Here is a 14,438-nt window from a genome sequence, read left to right on the forward strand (position 1 = left end):
CATCATGTATCTCAAGAGACTAATGCAAAAGCTATTTGGGAGAAATTGAAGGGTCTCTATGAAAGAAAGACAACTCAAAATAAATCTTTTATGGCTAAAAAGCTTGTGAATTTGAAGCTTAAGAGAAAAAGATCTGTTGCCGAGCATTTGAGTGAGTTCCAAGACATGGTAAATCAGATGGTTACAATGAAGCTGATAATTGATGATGAACTTCAAGCTTTATTACTTCTAAGTTCCTTACTTGACAGTTGGGAGACTTTGGTGGTGTCACTTAATAACTCTGCCCCAAATTGTATGCTACAACTTGCAATGGTCAAGGATAGCTTGTTCAATGAAGAAACAAGAAGAAAAGACATGGGCAAGGATAATGCACGGACTTTTGTCACAGAGAACAAAAGGAGTAAGACTAGAAATTCTAAGATGTGAGGTAATTCCAAAAGTCAGTTAGAATTGAAAGGAAAATTCAAGTGTTTCTACTATGACAAAGAAGGTCACATAAGAAGAAACTGCAAGGTTTGGAAGAATAAACAGAAAGATGAGAAAAATCAGAATAAGGTGGAGGAACAAAATACCACTACTATCTCAACAATTGAAGATGTGGTGCTCTCTCTATATGAGAAAATGAATGCCACAATGTTTCACATTCTCTCATGTTCTAGATGAAGAAGGCTATGGCAACTATTTTGGAGATGATAAATGGAGACTCTCCAGAGGATTATTAGTGCTTGCTAGAAGGAAGATTTGTTGTACACTTTACAAGACACAAGTAAAGGTGTGCAAAGATATTGTTAATGCAACTCAAGAAGATTCTACGCCTAACTTGTGGCATAGGTGGTTGGCTCACATAAGTAGCGGCTCTAAGAATTTTTTTTAGGATGTTCACTAAGAAATCTAAATTATACAAAATCTAATAAAGCAATAAATTGAATATTTGCTATAATTGTGAGTCGAGTCACTAAGGAGAGTAAAATTGTTGTGACTCCAAAGCTAAAAAGAATATAACTGTCATTACCATCAGTGGCGACTTTAGGAATTTTTTCCAGAATAGTCCTTAAGAAGCATAAATTACACAATCTAATAATAAGACAAATTCATATATTGACAACAACAACCAGAAAACAAGCAAATACATAAAGTTCTACAATTATTAATTAGTTGTTTAGTAGTTTCATTATTTTTATTTACCTAGCATAATTTTTTTTTTTTTTTTTTAATCTTTTATAATGTCTTATTCACTAACTTTTAATGCCTCCACTACCCCAATCCAAATATCCAATGCCATGGCTGGCCCCATCCACCCCACTTAAGAGAAAAGAGCCAGTACCAGCCAATCAACACAATTTAACAATTACATTACATACAAACTATACAGTCATACACTTACACAAAACATTAAAGAAATATAAAACATACACAAAACAACAAACTCATAGACCACAATTAGGCAAAGCTATTCAATTGACTCAATTCCAAAGAGATTCAGAGAACCAAATTTTTTTAGTTTCAAAGAGAGAGAGAGATAACGCCGCTCTTAGAGCAAAGATGACATAGAGAAAAAGAGAAAGAACTGAAATACCTTGAGGGGCGGCACCACGGTAGCACGTTGAGGCCAAGTCTCACCAAGGCAATCTCCTATCAGGATAGGCTACACCATTGCACGTTGAGAACTTAGAACTGGATAGGCTGGCTAAGTTACCTTCAGCGCTGCTTTGGGCCAACTAATCTCGTTGTCGCCATCACCGATGTGCTCTAGGATCAGGGCCAGCAACAAGCAGCATGTTGAGGCCAGTGACTGCTGAGGACTGAGGTTCTTATTTCCCTTTAGGTTAGGAATTATTTTGGTTTAAAATTTGATTCAATTGGCGATGCGGATTGATGGGGTATTTATTTTATAAAAATTTAATTATTATTATTTTTGTTCATTTAAAAATTTATCTAAGTAGTGAGTGAGGGAGGATTGATCTTGGGCTTTTTTTCCCTAAGGTCTTTATTGGGCATTTGGGCTTGCTATTATTATTATTATTATTATTATTATTATTATTATATATTCTTTTTTACAGATTTTAGTTCAAAATTTTTTTTTTGGGCTTTTTCTTTTTTTGCTTGAAAGGCCCCAATATATTGTTAAGTGGACCAAATTATGGACCAAAGTTTAATTTTATTGAGCATAAAATAAACTCAGGGTGTTCACAAATATTTTTTTAAGGGTAGACAAATATAAAATTTTAAATTATTACATATAAAAAAAAATTTCCGGTCCGGGTGGTCCTAGGACCACTCTGGCCTCAACGTGCCACCGCCCCTAATTACCATTAAAGAGAACTGGCAACTTAAATAATTTTCTTGGTACCATTTTTTAGGGAAAAATGAAATTAGAGATAATTTGAATGTTTAGCGATTTTTATCTTTTTGTTTTATAGTAGGCTTTTTGTTGAATAATTAGATCACTTGTTGTTGTTTGGTCTTATCTTGTTTTTGTTTGGTTTATGTTCGCTGTTATTTGGGCTAATATTTATTGTTGTTATTTAAGTTTTATATATATATATATATATAAAGGATTCAGGATTATGTTTGGGGGACGGATTAATTTTGAAGTAATACTACGTCCACAATATTTTTACAATAAATCTTATGCAAAAAACTATTATTGGTGGGTAAAAAATTAATATTAGTGAATGTTCAAATAGTGTGTAAAACACTTTGAACGTTTAGACCCCCCCCCCCCCAATTACAAAATACCGATTCAAGCTTATTATCAAACAATGTATTTACGAAATATGAAAATAAGCTGAAACAGAATTGATAAAACAATCTAAATCAAATAAAATCACAACCATAGTAGAAATTAAATGGCAAAGATTAAGGGAAAAGAGATGCAAACACAAAAACAACACAGCGATATGTTATTGAAGAGGAAACCGAAATCCTCGGTGCAAAACCTCTCCACCGCCCTTCAAACAGTCAATAATCCACTAGAGAATGAAGTTGGGATACATAAACAGCAGAAGACCCTCCAAACCTAATCTACCCAATATACCTAAGCCCTCCAAGCTTCTTGCTCCAACGAGGTTACGCTAAACCTTTGTCTTTTCTAGCTTACCAGATCCCACTATAACCCATAGCATCAACCAATATCAATTGGTCCCTTCCTAACTGCTTCCTAAGCACCAAATAGCCTCCTCACAGATATGGATATAGTGAGAAAAGGTTTTAGCTAAATGTACCTCTCAAGGATGTAACAATGGAGAGGATGAGAGTAGAGGAATTTGGAGAATCAAATGATGAAGATTGTGGATGAGTCAATCTTGTTTTTCTCTAGGGTTTCTCTCTCAAAATTCTCTCTGGAAGCTCTCTACAATACGTGGGTATAAGGAGTATTTATACTGGTGTATGTGGTGTGCTATCGCAGGCAACCAAAAATAAAACCTATACTCCTAAAAATATATGTAGTAATGCGAGTAAGGATCGTTCCCACGGAGAGTATCTAGCCTAGTTTTATGCTATGTGAACAAGGAGAAGGGGGGGGGGGGTTTGAGTATAATGAAAACAATTTTAAGAAAAACAATTAAGGAACAAGTCAAATTAAAATATCGAAATCAATCAAAAGAACAAACCTTGGTCCAAGTCAACATCCACCATCGGAATTTTACAACTGATCATCGATGCAAATATATATTAATTCACACTTTGAATATTTGCTGTTGGAACTATTTTCTTATCTCTCCTTAATCGTAGTTAATTAGAAAACAAGCTATCTAATAAACTCTAACTACTAAACAATCCAAGACAAGCGTTAAAGGTTTAATCTAGTAGCAGCCTTAAGAATTAGAGAGATTTTTGAAACTAAACAACACAAACACAAGTGGTTGCATTTAATTTAGTCGAGCATTCTTCCTAAGATCTAATAATTTCTGACGCAGCAAATCATTAAATCTTGGTTGCTTCACAAATTAGAGAGATCAAATAATTTCGGATTTGATATCTAACCTAGCAGTAGATTGAAACAAATAATAAACTAGTAGGCCTCCTAGTAATTAAACGAGACAATCATGAAAATAAGCACAGAAGAACATCCGATATTCAAAGCATAAATCGAACAATAAAAACAAATTAGATCTCACAGTTTTATTGATTCCAAGGCTTCAGTTTCCTTCGACCAAGTATAAAAGTTTAGCCACGCAGAGCCATGACAGAAAACTCAAAGGAAAAAAATCAGAGAAGAGGGGAGAGAGAGGCGTGTGTGTGTGTGTGTGTCCAATTCTGATTTCTCCTCTCCCTTTTACACGTTAATTCCCCCTTTCCCAAGCCAACAAAATCTCCTAAAAATATTCTCAATAATAATATCCAAATCTAACTAATTAAGGAAAAATATTAAAAATAAAACAAAGTCCTAATATAACTAGGAAAGTGGTGTTTTTCATCTGGAAATTTTGTGCATCAGATCTGGAGGCTTCCAAAAATAAACTACATCAGATACACATTAGAATTTCAGGCAAAGGAACATTCCAGAACGTCAGCAGTGCAGGTGCAGCAACTTCAAGCCCAATTTCGACCTTGATGCAGCCCGTATCTCTCAAAACTCAAAACATGAAAGTTGTAGAGATTTGTCTTAGTGTTTCATATCATCTTGAATCATCTCAATCAGAGCTTGGATGAGAGAGTTATGCCTAGATTACAAAGTGATGTCAAAGCTGTCTAGAATCACCCAATTAGCTACGTTTTACACTTAATGCCTCCATTTGCATCCTAAATCAAAATATAAGAATAATGAGTACATTTAGGCACCAAATAAATATAAAAGACTAAACATTAAGGGAGAAAAATATGACAATTTGCATTCTCATCAATATGTTTGGAATGCAAAAGGTCAATTTTTCACAAACATAGTAGTCTGGCGACTTGACCTCGCAACTTGACTGAGTTGCGAGTCTAAGTCATGAGCTAACTGTCTGGCCAGATTGGAAGTTTTGTCCTATAGTGCTCCAACTGGCGTGACTCTTCAACTCCTTTGCATGCTTCACACGTGTGCCAGCTTTGGCGACTTGCCAACTGCGAGCCAGTCGCGAGATCTAGTCACGAGACCCTACTGAGTGCACACTCTTAAGCTTTTCATGAATCCCACCTAAATATAGGGTTTCTAAATGCTAAATTACAAACAAATTTGGCAAGAAATAAAACCAATAAGATGGTTGATTGAATCGAACCTTACAATTAGTATTGAGCCCAAATTAGAATTAGTAATAGCTTACCACATTGGATTTATTGTAAAATTATTGTGTAAATATTGTGAATATAACATTATTCTTATTTTTATTGAACCTAACTTTTTGTAATTCTCAAGTCAGGGTGTTCAACATTTTTATTAGGATGGTCATAATAGGTTAGTTTAACATATAATTTTTTTTTTTTTTGGACAAGTATATATATATATATATATATGTCATTTTTTCCAAGTCAAAGTGGTTCTATAAACACCCTGACTTGCATGGTCCTGTGAACACCATTAGTGAATCACTCTCAATTCATAACACTGTTAAAGCTGGTCTCAACTCTCGATTGGAAATCTAACATCACGAAGGACAACTGCCATTGCCTCAATAACCCTCCGTTCCTGCACACCCTCAACAACTGCAGTCTGCAGACAAAGCTGCTATGCAGCACCTAGCCTTGACTATCTATCGCAAACCACGACTCCTATCCCTGCCCTGTTTTTCTCCTTGAAAATAGCTCCATCAACGTTTGCTTTGTACCAGCCTTGGACAACCCATCTTGTTCTATCCCTTGGCAGTGCTACTCGCTTTTCTTCCTTGGTGGACCGGTATTCATTTCTGGCCTAGGTTACCACATCATTGGGAAGTTGTTAAATGAATCTCATTCACACTAATCTGTTACGACAGAACTACTAGGACACTTAAAATGGTAGTCTAAAATAATGTCTACTAAATATATATTTTGCCTGTAATATTTTTTATAAATAAAAACAGTTGTTCTTTTACGAAATGATAGAAAAAGAGAAAAACATTTTAGGCAAAACAAAACTATTGAATTAATTTGAATGAAATCTTGAGCGTGTTTAACGTGCTTGAACTCTATATTAAATCAAATAATTCTAGAGAATAAAAACTTTTCTAGATAGGTAAATCAATAAATAAATAAAAACACAAGAACTTAAGCACTAAAATTATTAAAGTATTGTTAAAAACATACCGATAGAAGGATAGGTTCACCCTTTACCTTAGCAAGGCTTTTAGCAAGCTTCTACTGTTAGTTTTTAGACCCCTTAACACAATATGTTTAACCTAATATTAAGCCAAGTTGATTATTAACAAGTTTGTTAATTAGATCTAGGTTAAACCAATATGTGTAAAACTAATATAATGCGAAAAATAAAGAACTCGCAAATCTGATAACCCAGGAAAGCCAAACTAGTAAAAAACTTGTGGAGAATTTAACCTAGCTATCCTTAAGGTAAAAACAGATCCACTATGAAAGAATTGAAGTTTGTACAATAAGATTTAGACCATTAACATCCTATTGCTACTTCGTGTAGAAAACTTACTACTACGACTACATGACAGCTCTGAGTGCATAGACTACTTCTTTCCTTGATTTGTAGCAATCACAAGTTCTACTTATGACTTTGAGACTCCACTCAAAGGTTTCAGATCTTCTTGAAAGTCCTTTGTAGCAATTGTAGCAATCATCAAATTCTTGATGTGAATCTTGATCTTGATAACTCTATGTGTGTATATGAAGGTAAATTAACACCTCTCAGATTTCACAAAAGATTCAACACACAACTCAACAAAGACTTTTCAAACATAGCTAGGGTTTTTCCTTTATATTTGGAGTGAAACACTTAACCCTACACGTCATATGGGCTTGGGTTGATTTGAGAATTCTGTAGAAAATTACTGATGCACGACTTTAGATCAATTGAATCTAACTTTTGATCAATCGAGCCTTGCAAATTTTGATAGTAATTTTGCAATTACTCTATTCTAACTTTACATCAATCCAAACTTTGAGTAAGGCTAAACCTAGACTAGATGTTTTGATCATGGTTTGTCAACATATACAAATTGAAATTCTAATACATAAATTCCTAAAGTCTTAAAACCTAACATCTACACTTAACAAAAAAAACTCTAAAAAATGATAATAAAAAGACCTCTAATAAAAACCTAATTTTGTTCTAACTATGAACTAGTTATTTAAAATTGTTTATTTATTTTACGGTTGTTTAAATTTTAATAGATTTTGTATGACAATTATTGTTATTTATAATTTTATTATTAATATCAATCAATTTTTAGGCTTTTTTTTCTTATTGTGTTTTGATCTTGCCCCCTAAATTGAAATCCTAGCTCCGCCACTACTTTTAATTATATTGAAATTTATCTAAAGGAAAGAAGTCATAGAAAAAGAAGCCATGGAACTGTGATTGAAGATAGTCCTTATATGGAGAAATCTGATCAACTCAATTAAGCAGGTTGCAGTAGCTCTTAAAGCTCTCAAGCTAGCAGAGCTCGTTGATGTAGATGAGCCATATGAAATGGTCATGAATGATGAGGAGATGCTGCTAACTGATTTTTACCATTTGGGTTATGATGAAAAGGCAGGATGATGTTTTTGGCAAGAAATGCTAAATTGAGAATTTGATTAGAGAGATATTTTTTTAGCAAAGCAAATGATAACTAGCACTTATAGTTATATTTTATGAAGCAATGTTAGTCATAGTTTGGTTTATGTATATTATAGAACACGTATATTTGGTAACTGTTTTTTCCTCTTATTTTATGTTTTTAAAAATAATTTTCTATTTTTGAGACTAAAAAACTTTTTTGGTAACCCAAAATGGACAGAAAACAAAAACTGTTCTCAAAACTCAATTTGTGAAGAAAATTGAAAACAAGTAAAAGGCTATTTTCAGTTTCTAGTTTACAAAAGCTAATGAAAACACGCGCCTGATTTAATGAATTTGTCCCATTTAATGAGTTAGCGCCAAAGTTCGAATCTTAGTAACATATTTCAGTATTTTCTATTTTTTTTCTTTAGAAAACTATTTTTTTTAGAAAACTATTTTTTTATTTCAACTAACCAAACATGTTTTTGATTTTAAAAATACAAGAATTTTTTTCTTTCTTTCTCTTCTTAAAAATAAGTTTTTGAAAATAGAAAACAAAAACTATTAACAAACATAAACTTAGTATTTTGGATGGTTTTATAAAAACATGGATTGTAGTAGTATTATGGAACCGAGTTTAGTGTTTTTGGATACATGGTTATGTAGTAATAGGAGTAGCATTATGCTTGTGCTATATAACAACGTTAATTGTTTTGGATGGTTATGTTATAACTTGCTTCATCTTTTAATGAGGATAATGAATGTGATTATGTGTTTTTAAGGTATAAGTATTTTATTTTATTTTATTTAGAATTAAGGTATAAGTATAATCAATATATATATATATATGCCGAGTAAAAAAATTAAGTTTTTTTTTTTAAAGTTATTTGTTATGTATTGATATTAACAAGTAGTTAACAAAAAAATAATTGAAAAAGAAAATGTAAAATTTTATATCTTAGGTCATGCCAAACACGAGAAAATGTTTTTCAAAATATTATCAAAAATGGAACCAAATACCTGAAAAAGAAAACATTTTTCCGTTCAATGGTTTTTAGTCAAAATTTTATTACAATGTATTGAGGGACCACAAATTGACTTCCTACACTGCTCTAAAAATAGGTCTACAGGGCAAAACATCGAATGACATAAAAGATTTGAATATGTCTTCCTCATCACTTATTGATTTTGAGGTGGAGTGACACAGCTTACGGCTCAACACAATGAAACAAATAAAGTCTTAATTCTAAGGAAAGGAAAATATAGGATAATTAGAAATTGGCTAGACTAAACAAGATAGGAATCATGGCATATGGGATGTCTAACCAGAAAATAAAGGATGAGAAAGTAGATAAAAAAAATGAGGAGAAAAGGAAGGGAAAAGATTTTATTAAAGGCTACCAAGTTGTCAAAGTCTCAAACGCTATAATATATATCGATGCTTTACTTGTTTGGATAGGAAGATCACTCTTTCTTTATGAAATGTGACAAAACAACGTGCCTCTAAAAAGTCAGTTTGACTCATGCTTCCCAAAGAAATCCTTTATCTTTGAACCAAAGCAACTAAAGCTGCTGCCCTTTATTTTTCAGACTCTGTTCACTTCATATAGTCGGTGGATGAGAGTGTTGCGGGGTCCCCATCCTCACTAGTCATTCCCTCCTATCCCTACTTTCTGTATTTTATGATTTATCACACATAACATCATATTGCTTAGGCCTGCATGTGCCTGCGACCACACATCTCTCTCTCTCTCTCTCTCTCTCTCTCAAAAAGAAGCTAATACAGAAACTAATGTCAATAGGGATGAAGATGTACACAAGTAACCGCTTTTTCAATGACATGTTACACATGCATATTCTCTACTAAAACGTAATGAATAAGAGAAAAAATTGACATACAATTATTTGTGTCTTATTGTAGATGAAATCATCAATGTTATTCTTTAGTTCCCTTCAAATTAATTTCCACGATGAGAAGCAGTTTTCAACTCAATGTTGTATTAATTCATAAATGATTAATTTGCATGGTTACTTGAACTTTTTATTTGTCTTGTTTGGTTCAGTGTTTAAGGTCGGTGCAAGTGCAATCCTCATCATTATTTTTGAGGGCCTTTGCCATAGAAAGATAATAGTGTTGTACGTCATTTTCCATGACGAATGCCACATGATCGTGAAGGTCCCAATTGGATTTACATTATTGAGTAAGAGTACAAATCCTTTTTTTTTTTTTTTTTTTTGAAGCACTATTGCTAGTTTGCAATAGTCGTAATGCTCAAAAAAAAAATAAAGGCTTTCTAAGTAATTCAATGAATCAAATAGAGCCACATTTATACCATCTTCATCTGGTACAGTTTGTTGATGAAGTTGGGTGAAGATTCATGTCCTGTCATTTTCGTCCATTCCATATGAAGCTTTTCCTTCCTCCATTGCGGTCCTAAGCAAATTAATGGTCCCCTGGCTAGCTAGAGCTAACATGGGGACAAATTGTCCCATCGAAGGGGATAACTAAACAAACAAATAATGCCTAATCGAGCGACCCATTTGCACATGCTCTATGAATTAACACGTGAGCAGTAGTTTATTCGGAATTCAAAATTAACATTATTAATTCATGACAAAAATTATGAAAGCTAAAAGCATTTGATTGCTCTTTAGACTTTTATTTTGAGCAGTGTTTCTGAGAGAAGGAACAAGAGATATGACAAGCTATAGCACCAAGACAACTATATGACAAGCTAGCACTGTGCATATGGGACCCTTGTGCACCATAGTTTCCCACTATGTGCTTCTAACATGGATTTTGCAGCGTTTGGTATGGAGTGGAAGTATAAAAATGTTTTTATCAATAGGTATAAGGTATATACCATTTGTGATGCAATTGTGAAACCCAAGCACATTTCAACATTTCTATTATATAGTCTGTACACGTTGAAAAAAATGAAAAAGAGAAGATATAAAAGTACAGAAGACCCTCAAGATACCAAAGTAAATGAAATGAAAAGAATTTTTTTTTTTTTTTTTTTTTTTTTTTGAGAGAGTGATAAAGCTGTATTGACTTGCACAATCTCAAAACACATGTAGCTTTACAGTAACATTGAGCCAAACCCACCAAATTGGATTGATATGGTATGATAGACGAGGAAAAGCAATGTGTCACTTTCTATACAGCTTCTTTTTATTCCACGGTCTTTCTTTTTGTCAGAGTCCTTATCCAACCCTTCCTCACCTTGACTCCCTCCACCTTGCTGCCCACGTTGGCCTTGTTGGACCTCTTCCATCTGTTGACTTGGAATAGATGTCCAATCCGCTTCCGCCACCTAAGTGAGACACGCGGTTTCCCATGCTCTATCACAGTCTTAGTCTCCTCATTGGACTTCTTGCTCAAGCTTTGATCCCATGCTATGTTGTAATTTTCTAGAGAGACCTTGGACAGTGTGTTCTTCTCCCATGAACCCACGCCATTATCTTCAAACTTGATTGATATGAATGAATCTGCCAAAGTTAAATTTGACTGTGAAAATAGGTCCCAAAGAATGCCAAAACAAGACTGAAAAATAAACAAATGATTTTAGCCTCTCTAAGATTGATGTTGCTCACTTGCTTGTCATTTTAAATTATGAAGTTTCAAAACTTATAATTAACCTTTGAATTTTCAAATTGCTATCAATTTGGCCCTCCCTCAAATTCTCAGGTTCTATTAACTACTTAACATTAGCTACCCAAAACAATGCCTTTTGTTTTAAACATAGGGAAAGTATAAATTTTGAAGGACAAGATGAGCATTTCAAAGAATAAATTTTTTTTATAATTTTACAATACCAAAGTTCGAAGAGATAAAATGTATTTTAGCAACAACAAAACAAAACAAAAATTCGTCTGCTATGTGGTAACCAACAGAAAAAATACACAGTATATTTTTGTACCCAAATGTAGTTCCTGCAGAGGCTCGGGAGGTATCTTCTATTTCATAATTTTATTTTATTTTTTAACTCTTTCCTATCAAAAATATTAACTCATATACAGAGGAATTGACTATAGGAAATGACATAATCACATCAGTGACAGAGCTCATGATCCAAGAGCAAAGTAAATGTAGTTTTATTTTTATTTTTTATGTTACAGCAATAAAACTTCGTAGCCTATTGACAATTTTGTCAGCAACTCCTAGTTTGTGAGGCTAAATGAATAATTTCAACTGTGCTCTTTTATAAGTCTCAAAGGTTGTACTTTCAAGAATCAGATATAATAACCCTTCACAAAGTTATTCACAATCACTACCCCGATTTCCCAACTATTTTACATAATAATATATTACCTGGTTTCAACAGAGCATGAAATCAAATAGAGAGAGAGAGAGAGAAAGAGAGAGAGAGAGAATTGCTACTAATACCAGGTTTGCCACTCCATGTTTGACCATAATTTTGTCATTATACAACAAAATAATTTAAGGTATACAGACACAGAAACTAGGTGTTTAGGCTATAAAATTTCATTATATTACTGGATATTTGCGACCACATGAATAAATGGAAATTTTGACAATAATACTAGTAAGAAAAGCAATGATGATAGCAGTAGTAGTAATAGTAAGCAATACCTTCTTGACTGGTTGAGGCATCATGATCAGGGTTATCAGATTTCCAATGCCTGAATTCGAGACGACTGAGAAAAGAGCCAAGAGCAAAGATCTTCGGAAGAGTGATGGGTGGCTTCTTGTACATGGAACTTTGGGCTCTACGGGTGCTTCTAGATGAGGAATGGTGGCCTTGTTTTGAGGCCAAGACTAGAAGCCTCTCATTCAAGCATAAGGGGCAGACCCCTATAGCAACTTCATTGGGATGGAAATAGCAGAATGAGTTTTCCTCTCTGTGCCCATTATTCATGTTATGATTGAGGACTGAGTGAAGAAGAATGAAGAAAGCAAAGTGAAAGAAAAAGAAAAGGTGAATTTAAAGGAGGGAAGGGAATAAGAAGTGAGAATATTATATTATATTATTATATGGTTGAGAGTGGGTAGGTCATTTATAGTATGGGAAAATGTAGATCATAAGCATGGCCCACCAACATATCAATCTTAACACAAAGTAATAGGTAGACATGGCAAAACGGGTCAGACCCGTTTTGACCCGACCCGTTTGACCTGCAACCCGTTTGACCCGTAACCCGATTGACCCGTTTAAAAATGACCCGTTTTAACCCGTGACCCGTTTTGACCCGCGACCCGATTGACCCGAGACCCGATTGACCCGACCCGAACCCGAACCCGAACCCGACCCGCACATTTTGCCACGTTTACCAATGTTGAGTAGATTTAGATTGAGGTGTAATTTTTATAAAATATTTACTTATTCTTTTTTACTTAATATGTTATGTACTCCATTATAGTTTGTTATTTTTTACTTGCCACCTTTATTTTCTCTTCCTACTTTAAATAGATTAAAGATTATACCAAGATTAGTTTCTAGAAAGCTGGAACAGGAGTTGCACCAAATTTGGGTATCAATTCAAGTGTTTAGTGGTAATTGGTAACAATATCACTAGTGAGAATCTAATCACAATTAAGGAACTCATAAACAATTGACAGATTGCATCTATTTCAAAAAAAAAAAAAAATTGTTTGAAAAATACGGGTCAACTCGACCCGACTCACAACCCGACTCAACCCGCGACCCGTTTGACCCGCAACCCGATTGACCCGTTTTAAAAATGACCCATTTTGACCCGTGACCCGTTTAACCCGCAAACCCGATTGACCCGACCCGAACCCGACCCGACCCGACCCGCCCGTTTTGCCACGTCTAGTAATAGGTAGAAATAGACATTAAGATTGTACTACTTTAGCCCTTAAGTCATTTTCTAACGCGGAAAATCATATTACAGATTCTCTAATACACTTCGTACCCACTATATTTTGAAATCATGTTTTAAAAAACATAGGCCTGTTTTGTAATGTTGTTCTAACAACATTGTTTAAGTATTGTAAAAATACGTGTGGATGAAAAAGTATTGTGAAAATACATGTTGTATTGTAGAAATACGTATGGATAAAAAAATGTTTGATTGTGTTGTTTAAACAATAACTTTCGTTGTTTAAACAACACAACCAAACACCTTCATAATTTCAAATATGTAGCCATGTATAAAATAAGTGTCTAATAAAAACTATGTGACTATCATTATTCTTTTTAAAATTAAAAATTATAACTTTTTGATTTATTATTTCACGTCACAATAAGGGAAACAAAGATAAACTGCCTGATGCACTTGTTGAAGGCTCGGTTATGAAAATAAGGATGAAAGGCCCCCAATTCCAAGGGACAAAAAAACGAGGATGATTGGTGGGGAACCAGGGATATACTATAAGGATATCAATGAATTTAAGGAATGGGCTTTGCTTGCCCAATGAAAGTAACTGTACGAAAAATAAAGTATTGCTTGGTAAACATCGTTACATAAAAGCTTTAAACCCATTCCTCAAGTAGTAAGTCAAGTATCTTTAAGAAATTATGAATTTATCAAGCACGCAACAGAAGAATGATTCAACCACAGCCTCATTCCACATGCTTCACAAGCTCCACTATCTTCTTGGATTTGGAAACTTACCGATACGTGGGAACTGCCAAAAATAAAAAGCCTACTAATAATGTCACATACCAACTTACCAAGTCCCGAGGCATTTACCTGATGGTACCCTATAACAATATAAAGCATGAACTAGAGATAGAGAGGAGGTTAGGAAATTTAGAAAATGAAAATTATGTTTTTACATTTATTGTTCATGTACACTTTACATTGTAGAAAAAATATATGT

General features: G+C 33.8%; 1 protein-coding gene across 1 annotated transcript; it reads right to left on the reverse strand.

Moving 5' to 3' along the window:
• Nucleotides 1–10,505: 10,505 nt before the first annotated feature.
• Nucleotides 10,506–12,598, reverse strand: LOC126698211 (uncharacterized). Its single transcript, XM_050395286.1, has 2 exons — nt 12,225–12,598; nt 10,506–11,119 (listed from the first exon to the last, which is right to left on the reverse strand). The coding sequence occupies exons 1-2, from the start codon at nt 12,508–12,510 to the stop codon at nt 10,803–10,805; spliced, it is 603 nt and encodes a 200-aa protein (XP_050251243.1). The 5' UTR covers nt 12,511–12,598; the 3' UTR covers nt 10,506–10,802.
• Between the last annotated feature and the right edge of the window lie 1,840 nt (nt 12,599–14,438).

The sequence above is a fragment of the Quercus robur genome, chromosome 9 (assembly GCF_932294415.1).
Source record: "Quercus robur chromosome 9, dhQueRobu3.1, whole genome shotgun sequence".
NCBI lineage: Eukaryota > Viridiplantae > Streptophyta > Magnoliopsida > Fagales > Fagaceae > Quercus > Quercus robur.

Excerpts from the sequence above, each read along its gene's own strand:
- LOC126698211 (XM_050395286.1), bottom strand. The coding sequence starts at position 12,510 with ATGAATAATGGGCACAGAGAGGAAAACTCATTCTGCTATTTCCATCCC. Across the intron at positions 11,120-12,224 it reads TGCCTCAACCAGTCAAGAAG|ATTCATTCATATCAATCAAG; the intron begins GTATTGCTTACT and ends TAACTTTGGCAG.